This window comes from Nematolebias whitei, chromosome 8 (assembly GCF_014905685.2).
Source record: "Nematolebias whitei isolate Nwh7 chromosome 8, NemWhi1, whole genome shotgun sequence".
In the NCBI taxonomy this organism is placed as follows: Eukaryota; Metazoa; Chordata; class Actinopteri; order Cyprinodontiformes; family Rivulidae; genus Nematolebias; species Nematolebias whitei.
In genome coordinates, this window is record NC_056505.1 from 32331237 (window position 1) to 32349625 (window position 18389).

Sequence of the window (18389 nt, forward strand, 5' to 3'; positions counted from 1 at the left end):
GTGTGTGTGTGTGTGTGTGTGTGTGTGTGTGTGTGTGTGTGTGTGTGCGTCTGTGCATTTTCATCTAATTCTAAGAAAAACACTTGACCAAACTTTAAAAATGTGATTAAACAAATAACTTCTTATGTTGTTTTGTTTGTAGAGTATCAGATTAAGTCAGAACCTCGGACTGCTGATGAGAAGGCACAGTTTTTTCATCTTTATGCTGAAGCTTTAAAATTTGCCAATAGACTAAAAAAACACATCCGGGATCCAAATGTTGTACCTGTAAAAGTGAGTATTACACAGTGCTTCAAAGAAAAGGTGTAAGGAGATTTACACGTATTAATCAACGTGTTTATTTAGCAACTAAATGCAAAAATGGATAGGACAAAACTTACAGTGAATCCCTATTTTTGGATGGGACCTTGAGTAGACCATTTCGTTCCACCTCATGTACCACATGTGATGTGAATGACAATAAACCTGAACTTGAATTAAAATTAAGTGTGGTAGTAGCTGAGTGTCACTGACAACATACTCTGAGTGCTAACAGATTGTAGGAGATCACACATCATGTTATTTTCCAGATTTAACCTAAGTATAATTTTGTCATTTGTCAACATAAGATGATCTTATTTTAAAACTCTGGTGTAAAAGGTGGCAGTCGATATGCATCTATTAAAAACTGCTAGGTTTTTAAATGAAAAAAATAAGTCATAATTTTGAAATGAGACTAAATTCTGCTCATCCATCCTCCAATTAATGATTCTCTGTTTCCTGTAGTGAATGTTTGATTATTCAGGAAATTAAATATGAAGCTGGCTGTAAATTCTTTAAAAATCGGGACTTCAAGAGTTTTATCTGTTTTTAAATCTCTCCCATTCACAGATTGAAAAGATATTAACAGCGGTCAGCTTCTCTGACATGATTCGGGCCAAGATCAAGACCAACATGACACTTGATCCTAGGGAATATGACATCCCCCTGAATCTGACCAAATCCCAGACTTCAAGCAGTGATGACAGTCTCAACAAGTCCCCCGTCTTTGGTAGTACCTCACATGTGTCTGTGCTGGCTGAAGATGGATCTGCTGTAGCTGTCACCAGCAGCATCAACTTTCCGTGAGTATATGAACTCTTCTATGGTTAGAAATTAGCCAGTGTATGTGTATTGCTCCCATGAAAGACAGGAAATTGTGTAATTACCTGTATGTGCGTGTGTTTTTATTTGCATGTCTGTTAGCAAAATATTTCAAGTGTCAGGTTTCAATAAAACTCTGGAAAAACCATTAGATCTACATCTGATTAATTTGATTCAAGATGGCTGCCACAACGACTCAACCTTTTAAAACAGCAACATTCCCCAAATATCTTTATTTAGAACTTGAGCATACAAAGCAGCATGCAATATGCATTTCTTTAAAGATTGCTAGTTTTTTTTTCAAGTAAATTAAAAAAAACAAGTATTGTGGGGAAGAGTTTTGAAAACTGCAGTCAAAAGTGACTTTTTAAAACAGAAAAACAAGGAAGATGAATTTTGTTTGAAAAATGGGCGAAACGCATTTAAATATTTGGTGATGCAGTGTTTAGATTTAATTTATCTAGTTTTCCTTTTTTTGTTTTAACAGGTTTGGTTCTCAAATATACTCTCCGCGGACTGGAGTCATCCTCAACAACCAGATAGGTGACTTCTGTGAAAGAGTCGAGAATGTTTTTCCTGGTAATAACAAAAAAACTTCTGAATATACATTTTTGTTTAGCAAAAATAAAGTAAATAATACTTGTACAGAATGAGCATGTATTATTGAACATTCTGTTGTCAAAAATCACAAGGAGGGAAATGGGCCAGTAGACAGAGGGAGAAGAGGAAAGTCCAGAATATAGGACTGAGAGTGGCAACTCTAAATGTGGGGACAATGACAGGTAAAGGCAGACAACTGGCAGACAACACAAACTCTGGTAGTGACTGAAAGAATGAGATCACTGATACAGGTGGATGAAATGAGTTTCCTCTTCAGGGCAGCTGGACTCTCCCTTAGAGACAGAGTGAGAAGTTCAGTTATCCGGGAGAGACTCGGAGAAGAACCGCTGCTCCTCCACATCGACAGGAGCCAGTTGAGGTGATTCAGGCATCTGGTAAGGATGCTCCCATGGCGCCTCCCTAGGGAGGTGCTTCGGGCATGTCTGACTGGGAGGAGACCCCGAGGAAGACTCAGGACATGCTGGAGAGACTGTCTCTCCGTTGGTCTGAGAACACCTTGGAGTCCTCCCAGAAAAGCTGGAAGAGGTGACTGTGGCCACCAGATGTCTGGGCCTCCCTGCTAAAGCTGCTGCCCCCGTGACCTGACTTCAGAACAAGCTCCGAAGATGATGGATGGATGGATGGATGGATGGATGGATGGATGGATGGATGGATGGATGGATGGATGGATGGATGGATGGATGGATGGATGGATGGATGGATGGATGGATGTGATCTCATTGGAACACTATTTTCCTACCTTTGCGAAGCACCAGCTTCACCCACAATTACTGAAGTTCCCTTTCCTGAAGCCCAGTTGTTTTGGAGCAAACCTTCACAATGCTATCAAAGCTTTAATCCCTAATAGACCACTGAGACAACAAATAAAATAAATCTTTAAACACTTTCAATAAATACCTGATAAAAATTATATAAATCTTCCTCAGTGGATTCTCTGCTGACCCCACTTGACAGTTAGAGATTTAATGAGACACACAATATAAAATGCAACATTTTTTTAAATATTAAAATGTAATGATGGCATTACTGTGATAGTTTATATAGACTATTTTTCATTCAAAAAAATAATGCAAAGAGCTCAATTTGAACAAAGTTATAAGAAGCAGTTAGTTGCATTAATAAACTGTTCTATCTTGCATTTGTGACCAAGTTTTCAAAATCCTTTAACCAAGACAATGCAACAGAAGTTTATAAACTAGATACAAGGCAGTTAAACACCTAATAAATCCAAAGCTCTTTACTGCTTGATCAAACAATTGAACAAAAAATAAAAAAAATAAAAACAACATTGTGTGAAAACCACTGAGTCCCAGAAGGGACTGCTGGGACCTGTAGTTTAAACAGGTTTTATGTGCTCTGATGACTACAGGTGTGAACAGCCTCAGAGCACACTGTTCCTTCAAACCACAGTGAAACGTTTCCTGATCATCTGCAGCAACGATCTATACAACTGAAGCAAACGCTCCTTGATATTTGACTTGGTTGATTTTTAAAAAATTCATAATCAAAGAGAAAAAATTCAATAGTGGATCAACTTTTTTATTTGACACATGGCCTCCAATCATGGTTTCTGTTCGGTTCGCAGGGGAGCGACCTCCAACTTCCATGGCCCCCGCTCTGCTGAAGTCTGAGTCAAATTTGCTCATGATTGGAGCATCTGGTGGGGATTATATCACAAGTGCGATAGCCTCAGTATGTTTCTGTGACAGTCACACTGTAGTCATAACCAGCACTGTCTTTACACAATCAATTCTCTAATCATCACTTTTCATCTGACACATACAAATATTACCTTTTTGTTGCAGGCGCTCATCAACCACCTTTGGTTTAAAAAAAGCCTTAAAGAGGCGATTGGTGTTCCAATTATTTTTGTTGACTCTGAAGATGTAGTGAAGTTTGAACCAAAGTGGGATAAGGTAAAACATTTAGGACTTTTTTTGTTGTTGTTGTTTGTTTGTTTGTTTGTTTGTTTGTCTCATACCCACTGTCTCAGATTTTTCTCTTGAATTTTTCAACAGGTTACAAGTCAGTTTCTTATTGGTCGGGGGCAAAATTTGACCAAATTCTACAATGTGGTTAATGCTGTGGAGAAAACATGTGGCTGCATCTATGCAGAGTCTGACGACAGGAAACTGGGGAAAGCAGCCGGCTACTGAAAACAACAATCAGCAATGGTTAAGAACTGCTGCAGAAGGCATTGGATGTGCTGGAACACCACTGAACAACACACACAGAGAACCATATATACTGTATATATAATATATACAATATGTGTGTGTGTATATATATGGTAAATGGACTGTACTTATAGTGGTGCCTTTCTATCTTATTTCAGGATACTCAAAGCGCTTTACACTACAATCTGTGTCCTCATTTACCCATTCATACAGCACTCTACTAGATCTCTACAAAGCTAATGGAACAAATCATTCTAAAGAAACGAATCAGTTGATTTATCACATTCATACATTGATGGGACACACATCGGAGGCAACATGGGGTTCCATGTCTTGCCCAGGGACACTTCGGCATGTGACTGCTGATGGATTCAAACCCCCAACTCTTGCATTCACAGCCGCCCCATATATATATATATATATAAAAGCCACTTCTGTTGGGGAGAAAACTGAAAACACCTGATGGAACCAGAATCTGAACCAGATGTCAGTGTAAACTGTCAAATATTTTAAAGTGTTAATCTTTGGAATGATGTGAAACACTACAACGATAAACGTGGTTCAAAAGGTCTGTTTTCGATGGTCGTTGTTTTCTCTCCCCTGAGTCAGTCGTCCTCGGGCCTATGAGCTGAACAGGTAAAAAGCCGAATGAACCAGTTCTTTTTCTTGTTTTTTGACTTCTTCTTTTGTAGTGCATTCATTTTTGCCTCAAGGAGCAGAAGTAGGTCGTCCATGTTTCCAAGTTGGTCGTTCTGAACGATGGACTCTAGATCAGACTTTTCGGTGGGGTTTGCAAATCTGCTTCCACAGCTTCGGCAGAAGACTCACTAATCAGAAGACCCTGATCAGTGTAGAGTTCCAGTTGGTCTTCGTGATGAACCTCTGGAACCTCACTGACAGAGTTTTCTACTGGGTCGTCTTCTGGGCATGTCTGAGACAGAGCGTCCTGTTTGGGAGGGACGCTGTCTCTGTGCTGCAGTTCTTTGGTTGCAGGTTCTAGCTCTTGTTTTAATTGATCAATCATAATTTGTGACTGGGCAGCACAGTGGCACAACTGGTAGAGCTGCTGCCTCTCAGTGAGCAGGTCCTTGGTTCAAACCCCGGTCCAGGGGCCTTCTGGGTGGAGTTTGCATGTTCTCTCCGTGCATGCATGGGTTTTCTCCGGGTACTCCGGTTTCCTCCCACAGACCAAAAACATGCATGTTAGGCTGATTGGTAACTCTAAATTGTCCCTAGGTGTGAGTGGGAGAGTGAATGGTTGTTTGTCTCGTTTGTCTCTGTGGCCCTGTGATGGACTTGCGACCTGTCCAGGGTGTACCCCGCCCCTCGCACAGTGATTGCTGGACATGGGCACCAGCGACCCCCGTGACCCAAAAAATGGAATAAGCGGGTAAAGATAATGGATGGATGGATAATTTGTGACTGATCCAGTTTGACTCTTTGGTCAAACTCCTTGTCTTCCAGATTTTTCAGGTCGCATTTTGCTCGTTCCAATTCAGACTTGACCTGAAGGCTTGATTGTACGATGTCTTTAAGGTCAAAGACCTCTTTCATACAATCGTCCTTTTCAATATGAACTCTGTGAAGCTCAGATTTTAGCTGGTCGATGGTTGCCATTGCGTCACTAAGCTGAAATTGAAAGTTTTTCAGCAGTGATTCAGCGATAGTGCTAGCCTTATGTTTTTTTAGCTTTAAGTTCAGCCAAATCCTCATTCAGGCTAACAATTAGTGTCTTCGTAGCCTCCAAACTGAATTCAGAGTTACCTTCTCTCTCTCTCGAGATACAATCAGCTCCTTCTCAGTTTTTTCCAACTTCTCTTGGAGTTCAGAATTTTTTGGTTCAAGCTGAACGATGTAATCGTCTGCAGTCTTTTTCAAAATGCAAACTTTTTCGAGTTCCTCGTGCAGTTTGTAAGCAATTTGCTGGTGTTCAAATGATTTCTTGCCAGGAGCTCGTTGGGTCCTTAACTTTTCAATCTTGTCCTGTGCCTGATAGAGGTCATACTTCAGAGCCATGTTTTCATGAAACAGAGCCACTTTGTCAACGTGAGGAATAATCACAGGATCATTTTCCTGTGCGTTGGCATATGCCCCGGGGTATCCACGATAACGCTGGAGGTCATTTGGATCAATTCCTTCATCACAATGACCACCAGAGCGTAAATCCCTTTGTGGTTGACGTCTTTGGTTGTTCCAACCATTCGCAGCTGACCTATTACGATTCTTGGAACCCCGACGTTTGGGTCTAACAAACTGGTTGTCCCCAGTCTGGATGGTGTCTTGGGCCACTTCAGCTGGCTCTGCACTGAGCTGAGGGCTTCTCTGCTCTGCGTTGAGCTCAGGACTTTTTCAGGCTTCTGGGCAGTTTGTACCGGTGGACACAAGTTACTGGCCTGGTGGCCTGGCTGCTCCTGGGTGGGTTTGGGATGGGCATGGGCTCGGGGTTCTGGGGAATGTCGCTGGGGTCCCGGCTTGGCCCGGGGGTCTCGGGTCTTGGCGGGTATGTTGTCTGGGTCTTGGGCCGGTGCATGCACCGGCGCCCAGCCCTGGCCTGGGGGTCCTTGGTGCCCTGGTGGGCTTTGGGGCTTCTACCGTGGAGGGGGGTGGGGGGGTTGATACTATTGGTGGGGGGAGGATGGGCCATGGGATGGGACAGGTGGATTCAGCCTGGGTGTCTTCTTGCCTGGCTGTGGCCACAGTCTGGTGCTTGGCTGGGGGTCTGGGCTGTGGGGGGGCTGTGGGTGTGGGGTGTATTGGGGGCTCTAGCTCGTGTGGCTCCGCACTGTTAGTCTTTCAGTTTTTCAGTCAGGTCATCTGAACAGTTTCTTTTTTTTGTGCTGAAACTTTGGAGTAAGCTGTTGGGGGAAGAATCAGTTTTGTTGTGTGTTTCCTCGACTGATGAAGCCTTCCGGATCGAAGGTGAAACGTTTCAGCACAAAAAAGAAACTGTCCAGATGACCTGACTGAAAAATGTTGGATTGTATACCTGAATTATTGAGCATGGACTTTGTTGTTTTCAACCAGTTTGACACGATTGTCAACAAAGAAGAGGGCCGGTAATGCAGGAGGGGGCGTGACAAAGAGACCATCTTAGCACCAATATAGCTGGTAATAATAATAAATGTTATTCTGCTTGGCCTGCGACCTAATGTGTGCTTTGAGTTTTGGCCCCCTGTGCAATTGAGTCTGACACCCCTGAGTCCTATTGCCAAGGTTCATGGAACACCAAACTTGATATCAAGAAGAATGTCTGACTCTGTACAAGTTGTGCCCAGAACAAGAGCCACACCCAATCACCCTCAAAGGTACTTCAGTCTCCACCTGGTCCAAGTCAGCCATGGTCCCTGAACTCCCCATATTTTGTCCCAAGTTTGCCTCCATCTGTAGATAATACAACTATATTTACCATTATTGAAAGTTTTTTTTAAGCTGTGCATTTTGTTCCACTCCCCAAACTGCCTTCAGCTTTTGAGACTGCTCATCTTGTTATTCATCATGTCTTCCACCTCCACGTTATCCCACCTGACAAAAGTCTCCCATTGAGGACCCCATGCAGTTCACCTCTCCAATTTAGAGAAGCTTCTGTGGTGCATTAGGGGCATCAATCTGTCAGGATCTGGTTTTTTGCAATGCAGCATATCCTTTCTTTCAAAAACTTCTCTCTGCAGGATGAGCTGAGTGTTTCCCTAGGTTGTGTCAAAATCTCCAACATCTCAATCAGTTGTTATCACTTACAGCTGATTATGCCATGGGTACTTAAGAAACAACCCAGTTAACTGCCATCCACCTGCTCGCTTTCTTGCCACTCAATTCAATTCAATTTCAATTAAGTTTATTTATATAATGCCAAATTACAACAAAGTTGTCTCAGGCACTTTACAGGAACATTCACATACATAAAAAAGCCAATTAGTAAAGTTCTATATCTAAGGAAGCCAGCATACATGTTGAATCTTGGCTTCGTTGCAGTCTCCCATCCTGAGCAAACACGCTAAACAAAAATTTACCTAGAAGTGATACTTGAAAAAACACCTCATTCTCCTTCCTGAAATCCTGCCAAACCCCAGTGCATACCAGGAGAAATCTCACAGTATGAACTGTGATCTAATTAAATCTTCTAAGCAGCAGCTCAATCACTTTCCTAAGACTGATTCTCCAGTTTCTCTACTGTGCTTACATGATACATTTCTTCTTTCTTACTATCCCTTTTTTTAGTGCTTTTACCACTTCCTGTGAGATCTGTTTTGGCATTAAAGCACCAAACTCTGAGAAAAACACTACAATATGTGGCAGATAAAGGTACTCAAGAAGCCAAAGTTGTACTGGCTACAACAGTACAAAGCATTAGTATGTAGAAAATAATTTTGATGGCTTGTAGTTCATTTGTCAGTGTCTCCTACTGAAACCATCCCGGTTGTGATAAAACTTCCACCAGCTGATCGATCACAAGCACCTTTGGCTCAGATTTCAGCACAGAGGGAGCTTTGACAAAGGAACGTCGCTCCCCTGTGAACACAACAAAAATATAAGGGAATTTCTCAAGGGCCCAGAGTGGGGAAAAGGTGTGTGAAGGCAGGTATGTATGGTTCACTTTTCTCACCCACATTTTTATGTAACAATCAGCTGATTCATATTTTATAATTTAGCTTGTTTTTATTTAATTTTATATCAGTACCGTGCTTTTATTTACTTTTCATTTATATGTTTTTTTATGACTAGTTATTGTTGTGTTAACCTCATCTGTATTTTTTGTTTAAAACAGGGCTCTCTTGAAAATGAGTCCTCGTGACTCGATGAGACTAACCTGTATAAATAAAGTTCGAATTAATTAATTCAACCCAGCAACTTCTTGACCTCAGGCTTGCTTTCTCTAACCTCTGCACCACCACTCCACAGAAAGGCCATCACTTTTAGTCTAGTGTTATAACATACAGTATGTAGATCCTGCAGAATGTAAAAAGATCAAGGAGAATAAAGAGAATGGCAAACGCAAGAGAAAAACAATTTTTTTTTGTAGACAGATGACAAAGTGCAACTTAATTTGTATCACAGTAAACCATAAAATAGCAGACTTCCAGTTGAATTTCGGCCATACTGTAATTCTATACAATTTTTTTAACCCTGTTCTGTTAAACGTGTGTACAAAATTTAATTTCAATACGGGAAAGTGTTCAGAGGGGCTGTCATAAGAATTGGAGCTGCTGACCTGTTTGAAAGTCTAATTCTAACTTCTTCGAAATATCACTTTTATTCATACTTGATATGTGCGCAAAATGTGATGAGTCCTCAAGTTCCCAGTACGTCATGAAGTCCACAAAATTTCTGGCAAAACCATTTCTGTTATTTCAGAGACTGTGCCTCTTGAACAACCACTCAGGTTTGAAAACTAATTGTGATGCTAAAACCTGCGATCTGCTGAGATTTCTTAAATGACAACGTTGAAAATAAACATTCACAGCCATCTTTTGGCCATACTTCTAATTCACAGTAATTCTAAACCAACATTCATCTGATGATTCTTCGGTTCATTTGGTGTTCAGGAAAGAGAGATGGGAGCATGGCAAAACACAATTCTATGTAGATAACAAGCTTTTTAAAGCTACATTAAAATAAGCCCCCCCGCCAAAAAAAATAAAAATAAAAATGAAAATAAAATAAAATAAAACATTAAAATAAAAAAACTAAACTGTGCCTATCATCAGACAATGGTTAAGACTCTGCAGCAAGATATGGATCAAAATTCTGATCTGTGAAATGTACAATAAAGCACTGAAATAAATGATAGAATTTGTTACAAACCCTGAAACATTTGAACTGCTAAACAATGACTATTTGAAATCCTGCATGTCCTCCCACAGAATGAAAATGTTAAATCAAAAACCCCTTGCAAACCTTATAATTTATTAGCTTTTGAATCAATACCATAGAAAATTAAAATAAATATGGTAAATGAACATATAGCGCCTTTCTATCTTATTTCAAGATACTCAAAGAGCTTTACAACACAATCTGTGCCTCATTTACCCATTCACACAGCACTCTACTAGATCTCTACAAAGCTAATTGAAGAAATCCTTCTAAATAGACTAATCAGAGCTTTATCACATTCATACACTGATGGGACACACATCAGAGTCAATGAGGGGTTCAGTATCTTGCCCAGGGACACTTCAGCATGTGACTGCTGGTGGATTTGAACCCCCAACTCTCGCATTGGAGGACGACTGCTCTAACCACTCAGCCACAGCCGCCCTGAAAAAAATCACTGCTGTATCATGGCTGACATGTTCCTCTTCTTTCAAGTGCATACCTCTACCTCTCCAAGTTCTCTTCCACCTGTTCCCTGTTCTCACCACAGATCACAATGTCATCTGCAAACATCATAGTCCATGGGGATTCTTGCCTGACCTCATCTGTTAGTCGGTCCATCACCAGAGCAAACAAGAAGGGGCTCAGAGCTGATCCTTGATGCACTCCCACCTCAACCTTGAAGCTATCTGTCACTTCTACAGCACATCTCACCACTGCTCTGTTGTCCTCATACATGTCCTGCTGTCCTCATACATGTCCTTTACCAGTCTAACATACTTCTCTGCCACTTCAGATTTCCTTATGTAATACCACACCTCCTCTCTGGGCACTCTGTCATATGCTTTTTCTAGAACCACAAAGACACAATGGAGTTCTTTCTGACCCTCTCTGTACTTCTCCATCAGCATCCTCAAAGCAAAGATGGCATCTGTGGTGCTCTTTCTTGGCATGAAACCATACTCCTGCTCACAGATAGTCACCTCTTGTCTAAGTCTTGTTGCTTCCACAACTCTCTCTCAGATCTTCATTGTGTGACTCATCAACTTAATTCCCCTGTAGTTGCTACAACTCTGTACATCACCCTTGTTCTTAAAAATGGGCACCAGCACACTTCTCCTCCACCCCCCAGGCATTTTTTTGCCCTCAAATTTACCATTGAATATTTGGGTCAAAAACTTCACTGCCATCTCTCCAAGACATTTCCAAACCTCCACTGGTATGTCATCAGGTCCTACTGCCTTCCCCTTCTTCATTCTTTTCAGAGCTTTCCAGACTTCACCCTCACTAATCTTTCACACTTCCTGCTCCACAGTTTCTCTTACCTCTAATCTTTTTTCTCTTTCATTCTCTTGATTCATTAGCTCCTCAAAGTACTTCTTCATCTTCCAGTCACACTCTCCTCACTTGTTAGAACATTACCCTTACTATCTTTAATAAGCCTAACCTGCTGCACATACTTTCCAGCCTGATCCCTCTGCCTCACCATTCGGTACAAGTTCTTCTAACCCTCTTTAGTGTCCAGCCTTCCATACAACTCATCATACACCTTTTACTTTGCCTTAGCTACCTCCCTCTTTGTTCTACTTTACATATTCATAAATTCCTCTCTCTTCTCTTCAATCCTCTCACTGTCATATTTCTTCTTGGCTAACCTCTTTCTTTGAATAGCTTCCTGCACTTCACTATTCCACCACCAGGTTATCTTATCATCCATTCTCTGTCCAGATTACACACTGAGTACCTTCCTACCTGTCTCTCTAATTATTGTTTAATTACTAGTTACTGCTTATAGCCTTGAATTTCTCCAGGAACCCCAATCCACTTGCTGCAGCCTGTGTGGATATAAGAAGGGACAACTGATGAAATCAATCTGAACATTCACTCTTTCTTTAAATATTTATTTTAATCCAGACTTTTATATACTAAAATATTTATTTGAGTATATATAAGACTATTTTCGTGTAAGGTTTTGTTTGACTAGACCAGGGGTCTACAACCTGAAGCTCTGCCACATGTGGCTCTTTAGTCCATCTGTAGCGACTCTTTCAAGTTTTGACCAAAACTGACTTAAAACTGAATTTTATTGATTCTTATCACAACAAAAAAACTCTAGTTTTTCTGTAATTTCCTTTGCAAAAATTTGAATACTAGACCTAATACAAGGAGTAAAACATATTCACTATTATTTTTTTAATTGTGGAAAGTATCCTATTTTGAAAAAATACATCATAAAGTGAAAGAGCTGTATAGTTCATTGTTTGTTTTTAATTGGGCAAACTATATTATTTTTTTCTTCTTCACAATAATGTTGTTTTTTATTTTGTACTAAAATGTAAAAATATCATATGTTGAAAATCATTAAATATTATCAGCTTTTTAATGTCACCTCTACTGACCAGAAAGGCACCCTCCATCAAACTTTAAGTGGTCCGCGGGCCACCAGTTGAGGATCACAACTATAACAGGTTTTATGGCTCCGGACACCTTTAATTTAGAGAGCAGAAATGGCTATTTTGATCATAAAGGATTCAGACTGTGGACATTATTTTAATAGAAAACATAAAATCATGTCTGTACTTTATATGTTGTCTGTCTAAAACAGGTCTCTCTTGTAAATGAGCCCTCGTGAATCAATGAGACTAACCTGTATAAATAAAGGTTGAATGAAAAATCATGTCCTAAAATGATGTCTTTATGTAGAAGGCGCTTGTTAAATTTTTGTGTTTTATACACTGCTAAATGTGTCCTATCATTTTCAAGTTTTCTCTTTATTCACTAAAATTCATTTAAATTTAACAGAAGTGCATTGTGAATAAACTGCTCTCACAGTGTTAGGTGCATATTTTACAGTAAATGTTTTACCATATCACAGATAGACTAATGATTGTTACACAATTTTCTGTGGTTTAGGCTTTCACGTCCAGACATGACACGACTGTTTGTCAGGGTGTGAGCTTGTTCTGTTTGAATCTATATTTTCATCATACACTGTCAGTTCTGCTTTCCTACTTCCTGCCTGTTTGCTCTGTTTCCTCACCACATGGTTTGCATTATCGATGACGGGCACAGCTGTTCTTCATTTTGTGATTATACCTTTCTTCTTATGCCTTTTGATTTCACTGCCCCACTGTCAGATTATTTTAGTTTTGTTCGTTTATGTTGGTTCTTATGTGTATATGAGCTGTTTGTCATAGTTTTAGTATTAAAACATATTTGCATCCAGAACCTGCATCCTGCTTGTCTGCCTGCTTTTTGGATCCTCTTTAACTTTAAACTGTGATAGTGATTCATTGTGTGATGGGTCAGGGGTTTATTTTGTCCTAGACAACAATACATACATACCCTGTTTGTATATGTATTGCTTGATTTTTTAAAAAGTACTTACTCTATTTATTGTTTTTCAGTACATCCATCCCATCCATTATCTTTTACACGCTTCTTCCTTTTCGGGTCCCAGGGGTCACTGGTGCCCATGTCCATCTATCAATGTATGAGAGTCGGGGGACACCCTGGACAGATGTCCAGTCCATCACAGGGACACATAGGGACAAACAACAATTCACTCTCTCACTCACGGACAATTTAGAGTTACCAATTAGTCTAATGCATGTTTTTGGTCTTTGGGAGGAAACCGAAGTATCCGGAGAAAACACACACATGCACAGAGAGAACATGCAAGCTCCACCCAAAAGGACCCCAGGCTAGGATTTGAACCGGCAACCATCTCGTTGAGAGGCAGCAGCTCTGAGCCACCGTGCTGCCCTATTTTTTAATACAATTTTTTAAATAAAAAAATGTTATGGTGATGTAAAAAAAAAATTTGCCTAGTCCTAAAAATAATATGACTCCCTGAATAAACAAGTGTCTGTATGATTGTAATGTAGAGTTGAGCAGTATGATTGGTGCAATGGGTGAACTCCTGTCCACACCATTAGAAACACTTCAACTACAAACACCCCTTCCTCCTATTAGGAAAAACCCCAATAACCGCACAGCAAACAAAACCCATTCAGTAAGCAAAATCAAAATATTTGGCAAAACTCATGTTTGAATGTTTATACAGCAAACTTTTTAATGTTTTTACAATACAAATTATCACCTTGATACTCAGACAATAATTCTGAGTGCCTCAATGCCGGACAGGACAAGGGGAAGGAAAATAAATAGATTTTTTTTTTTTTTTTAATCAAACGGACATAAAAAAAATAAATACAACTTATGACTTGTAACAACTGGATTGTCTGCAGCTGACAGCCCAGTACAAATAGGAAAAGTGACATCATTTGGAACTCATTTTCACACTCTACAAATTCAGGTCATAAACCCTCATAACACAATGGTGTTCCAAATAGGACCAGTCTTTGGTCCCCCAAAAGACTCCTGGTTCTGACAAGGTAGATGTGTACACCAGAAAGTTCTTCAAAAAATAACAAAAACCAGGTACACACATATGATTTAAATACTTAGAGTTTATACCTGCTGTCACTATTTTCATAGACCTGGGACAGGAGTTCAGCAGACCAGGCTTCATGTTTGAAGGTGCAGTCTCTCTGGAGTTGATGGTTTTCACCTCACCTTTGGAAACATCATGCTCAGTTATCTCTGCCTCTTATCACTCCAGCTGCAGCAGATGCGTGACTGTTTGTTACCAGAGCTGTCCATCACTGTGATCATGGAGCCTCCTCCGATCCCCGCACTCTGCGGGTTCATGACGGAGGTGCAGAGAAGCGCAGCGATGGCGCCATCTACCGCAGAGCCTCCTTGTTGAAGGATGTTCCTGAAAGGGTCACAATCCTCATCATCACTTTGATTGCAAGAAGCAGTCAGTTTCCGTTTTGCAGGGCAGATGTTTGTGGTGCTGCTTCCTTGTCAGTCAAAGGAGATAAAAAGTTTGAATTCAAGACACTGAAGCAAAACTTTTAGTGTAAATTTATGTTGTCCCACAGCTTATAAAAGATAAATGTCATTTTCTAGAAGCATTTATAAAAACAGTTTATATATAAGCAGATCTCAATTAAAGGCAAAGACCACAGGTGTTTAGTTTGTCAAAGTATATTGAGATACAAACTTGTTCCACCTTATAAAACATTGTTAAATCTTAAAGCACAAATTACTTTCAGATTTCTGAACATTTCTTTGAGTCTGAGTTCACAGCAGCTTTGGACCAATTTGCGCATTTGCGCGGTATAAATAATACAATAACAGTTTCAATTATGGCCAAAAAAGCATCAATCCTAAAACAATTTTGCATTTCCCCATGTTTTATCTTCTTCTACGGTCAATAAGATTGAATTTGTTTTGATTGATTTGAAATATTCTGACTTGACAGAGGACCTGTTGGCCCATGATGAGGGGCGTGCTCATCCTTCCTGCACAGAGCGCAGAAAATGTTTGATTTTTTTTTCTTAATTTTCAAAAAGGTAAACATGAAAATGATCACATTATCACTTTAAACTGCAGAGAAAACTGTAATAAGTATGTTTTATTCAACAAGTGTATTGATTGTGGTTGTTTGTTACTGGAGAGGTAAACACTCATCTGACATGATAAAAAAAACACTATGAGAGGAGCTTTAATTCTCTTTCTGATGCTGCTATGAACGAGATTCTTTTCAAATCTGTTTATTTTGCATCTTTGAACATGTGCACAACTTATCTTACACACTTGCTGTTAGAAATTTAACAACAATAGCACCATACCATAACAGATTTAAGGGATGGTCACTAATTTAATATCAGCTTGCAAATAAAACTGCATGTTTTTGAAAGTTTGATGGATTTTAAAACGTTTCATTTTTCTGATGCAGATCAAGCCTTTAATAATGTTTTACTCGTTTTATCTTTTTTAACTCACATCATTGTGAATAAGCCAAGACCACAGAGATGTTCAGTGTCAGGATCTTCTTCCTGATAAAGTTAAACAAACTGAATCATTTAGTGTTCATTGTTTTAATAAGACCACCTTGGTGGCTTTATATTCAACAGGCTGCATTGCATCTTGGGAAATGTTGTCTGCTACGGTGTTTCTGGACACCTCTGTTAGGTTGGACATGGACGGAGGGAACCCTCAAGAATGCGGAAGAGATTTTTTGTCCTAACCGGAAACCAGACGTTTATAATTTCAAAATAAAACAGTTTTAGTCACAAGTTTGGAACGAAATGCTGCAAAACAAAAACAATTTTTTCAACTTGAATAAATGTGTTTTCTATAAACGGACAGAACTATATAAAATGTAATTTCTCTAACTGATGTAACCAACCAAGAGCTCATTGATTATGATGAACCAGTTTTTCTGCCTATTACTACATTTTAGTTAGCATTTCAAATCTAGTGCACTATTTATGAGGAAAACACTTTTAAATAAGTCTAATTATTTTTGCACTGATGCTTTTTGCACAAGCGTAACCATTTATTTGTAGTTCTTTTTAAGTACTGTATGTGTTGCGCTTGAAGCTGACGACGATGGCACTTTGACTGCCTGAAGGTCCACATCTGACTGGAAAACTTCCCATTTTATACATTAAAGCAGCTAAATCTATGAGAAAATAAACCAGTGGGTTTTAGAAACTCAGACAGTTGAACACAGGTCACCAGGAACTAGAAGTAAACCTGTTAATACAAATGAATGACACCATCACCACCACCCTCCATCTGGTTTTCACCCACCCAGACACACGTACGAACGCCGTCCACAGACTTCAGTTCCCTGATCAACACAGTCATTGCTCAGTCTTGGTCTGGACAGGAAGCAACGTCTCCAGCAGCACTCCGCTCAGGCTCATGTGCTCAGTGCACTCTGCTGACTCATGACTGAGCAGCAGTGCACAGCTCCAACTAGATCAACCAGCTTATCAATGCAATGGTCGTGAACAGTGCGATCAGCAAAACGAGTCAGCGTGCAGAAGAGATGTGTGACAGACTGGTGCAAAGTCAACTCTGAATGTGGACAATATGGACGAGGCGTTTAATGACTGCAAGAGGCAACAGAGTGATCGTTACTCACTGAAGACAAATTGTCAACATTGGTGTTCACCTGGAGGAGAACCTTATTGTGGTTCCTCAATATTTGTTCCATTACTAAAAATGCTCAACACTGAGGAACAGGAAGTTAGTCTCAAACAGCCACTCTCACCAAAGAACAGAGGCAACCCTGTCTGGTTTTTAACGTGCTGGATCATAAAACTCTTGTGTTTCCACACATTACAGACTTCTACCACATGATGCATCTATAAAGCAACCAAAAAGGACCCCGCTCACCCGTTCACACTGTTCACCCTCCTGTCAGTGTACAGAAGCAACATGACACTGTCAGTCTGGGTAATTTTGTTTCCACAAGTATTTAACCTAAAAACTCTGAAACTAACAAGTGAACACACTTCAGCCTTGTTTTTAATTGATTTAATTGACTTCTGTCCTAGTAAGTCTATTTAGTCTCATTTTGAAATTAATTGCAGATATTTTAAAATATTGTAATTGTTGCCTTTAAATTTGGAATGCAAACACATTCACAGAAATAAACAGAAATAAATGATGAATTATAAGCTTGTTGCTGGTGTCATATGTGAAAGTGAACACTTTTATCCTGCGACTTAACAATCAGATTTTATTTGTGCTAATTGTTTCTGCAGGCAAAAATGACCAAAAACAAGTGCACATTTTTTCCACAGGTTTTGACTTGTTTTTTTCTCCATCTCCATCTCCAGAGCTTATCCATATCGGGTTGCAACAGGTTCATAGAGAAACCCAGACATACCTCTTCCCAGCGACACTCTCCAGTTCCTCCTGGGGGACCTGGAAGCACTCCCAGACCAGAGAAGATACATCCAACAGCAAGTTCTATTTCTGCACCAGGGTCTCTTTCCAGTGGATTTGTCACTGGAAACATTCCAAAGGTAGGAGTCCAGGACACACCCTGATCAGAACCACTGCCTCACTTGACTCCTTTTGATGGGAAAGACAGCAAGCAGCTTAACTTCAAGAAGCTTGAAGTAGAGTCTGTCTCCAAGAAGCTCCATTCAGTCGTGGTATCCAGCGTCTTGTTCTTTTGGTCATGATCTCATGACCATGAAGGCTGGAACATATATGAACCAATAAATCGAGTGCTCTGCCTTTTGACTCTGTGCTTTATTCACCCAAACTGACCAAAGCAACACCCTGATTACTGAGGATGAGACCCTGATTCTCCACAGTGCACTCCACAGGGAAGCTCAGTCCTCACCTCCTTCTACAGGTTTGCAGTGGAGAGCATCCTGTGCTCCAGCATCAACGTGTGGCATGGAGGCTGCACAGCTGCAGAAAGAAAAGCTTTGCAGAGAGTGGTGAAGGCTGCACAGAAGTCTGTTGGAGTCAGCCTCCCCACCATCACAGACATCTACACCTCCAGATGCAGGAAGAGGGCCACCTGCATCATGAAGGACCCCACTCACCCAGCACACACAGTTTTTGCCCCACTCCCCTCAGGCAGGAGGTTGAGGAGCATTAAGTGTAGAACCACTAGACTGAGGAACAGCTTCTACCCTGAGGCTGTTAGACTCATGAATCTCTAACCAGAATAATCACTGTGAAAAATCACATCATGTTGCTGCTGATCTGTTTCATGTTGCTGCTGATCTGATTCATGTTGCTGCTGATCTGTTTCATGTTGCTGCTGATCTGATT

At 40.3% G+C, this 18389-nt stretch overlaps 1 protein-coding gene across 1 annotated transcript in view; it reads left to right on the forward strand.

Annotated features, from left to right (window-relative positions):
- Nucleotides 1-3899, forward strand: part of ggt5a (gamma-glutamyltransferase 5a) — a 10633-nt gene extending 6734 nt beyond the window's left edge. Inside the window, exons 6-11 of the mRNA XM_037680709.1 lie at nt 143-273; nt 871-1103; nt 1610-1701; nt 3329-3435; nt 3549-3659; nt 3762-3899. Of these exons, the coding sequence (XP_037536637.1) occupies nt 143-273; nt 871-1103; nt 1610-1701; nt 3329-3435; nt 3549-3659; nt 3762-3899 (812 nt within the window). The remainder of the gene's footprint in view (nt 1-142; nt 274-870; nt 1104-1609; nt 1702-3328; nt 3436-3548; nt 3660-3761) is intronic.
- The last annotated feature ends 14490 nt before the right edge of the window (nt 3900-18389 follow it).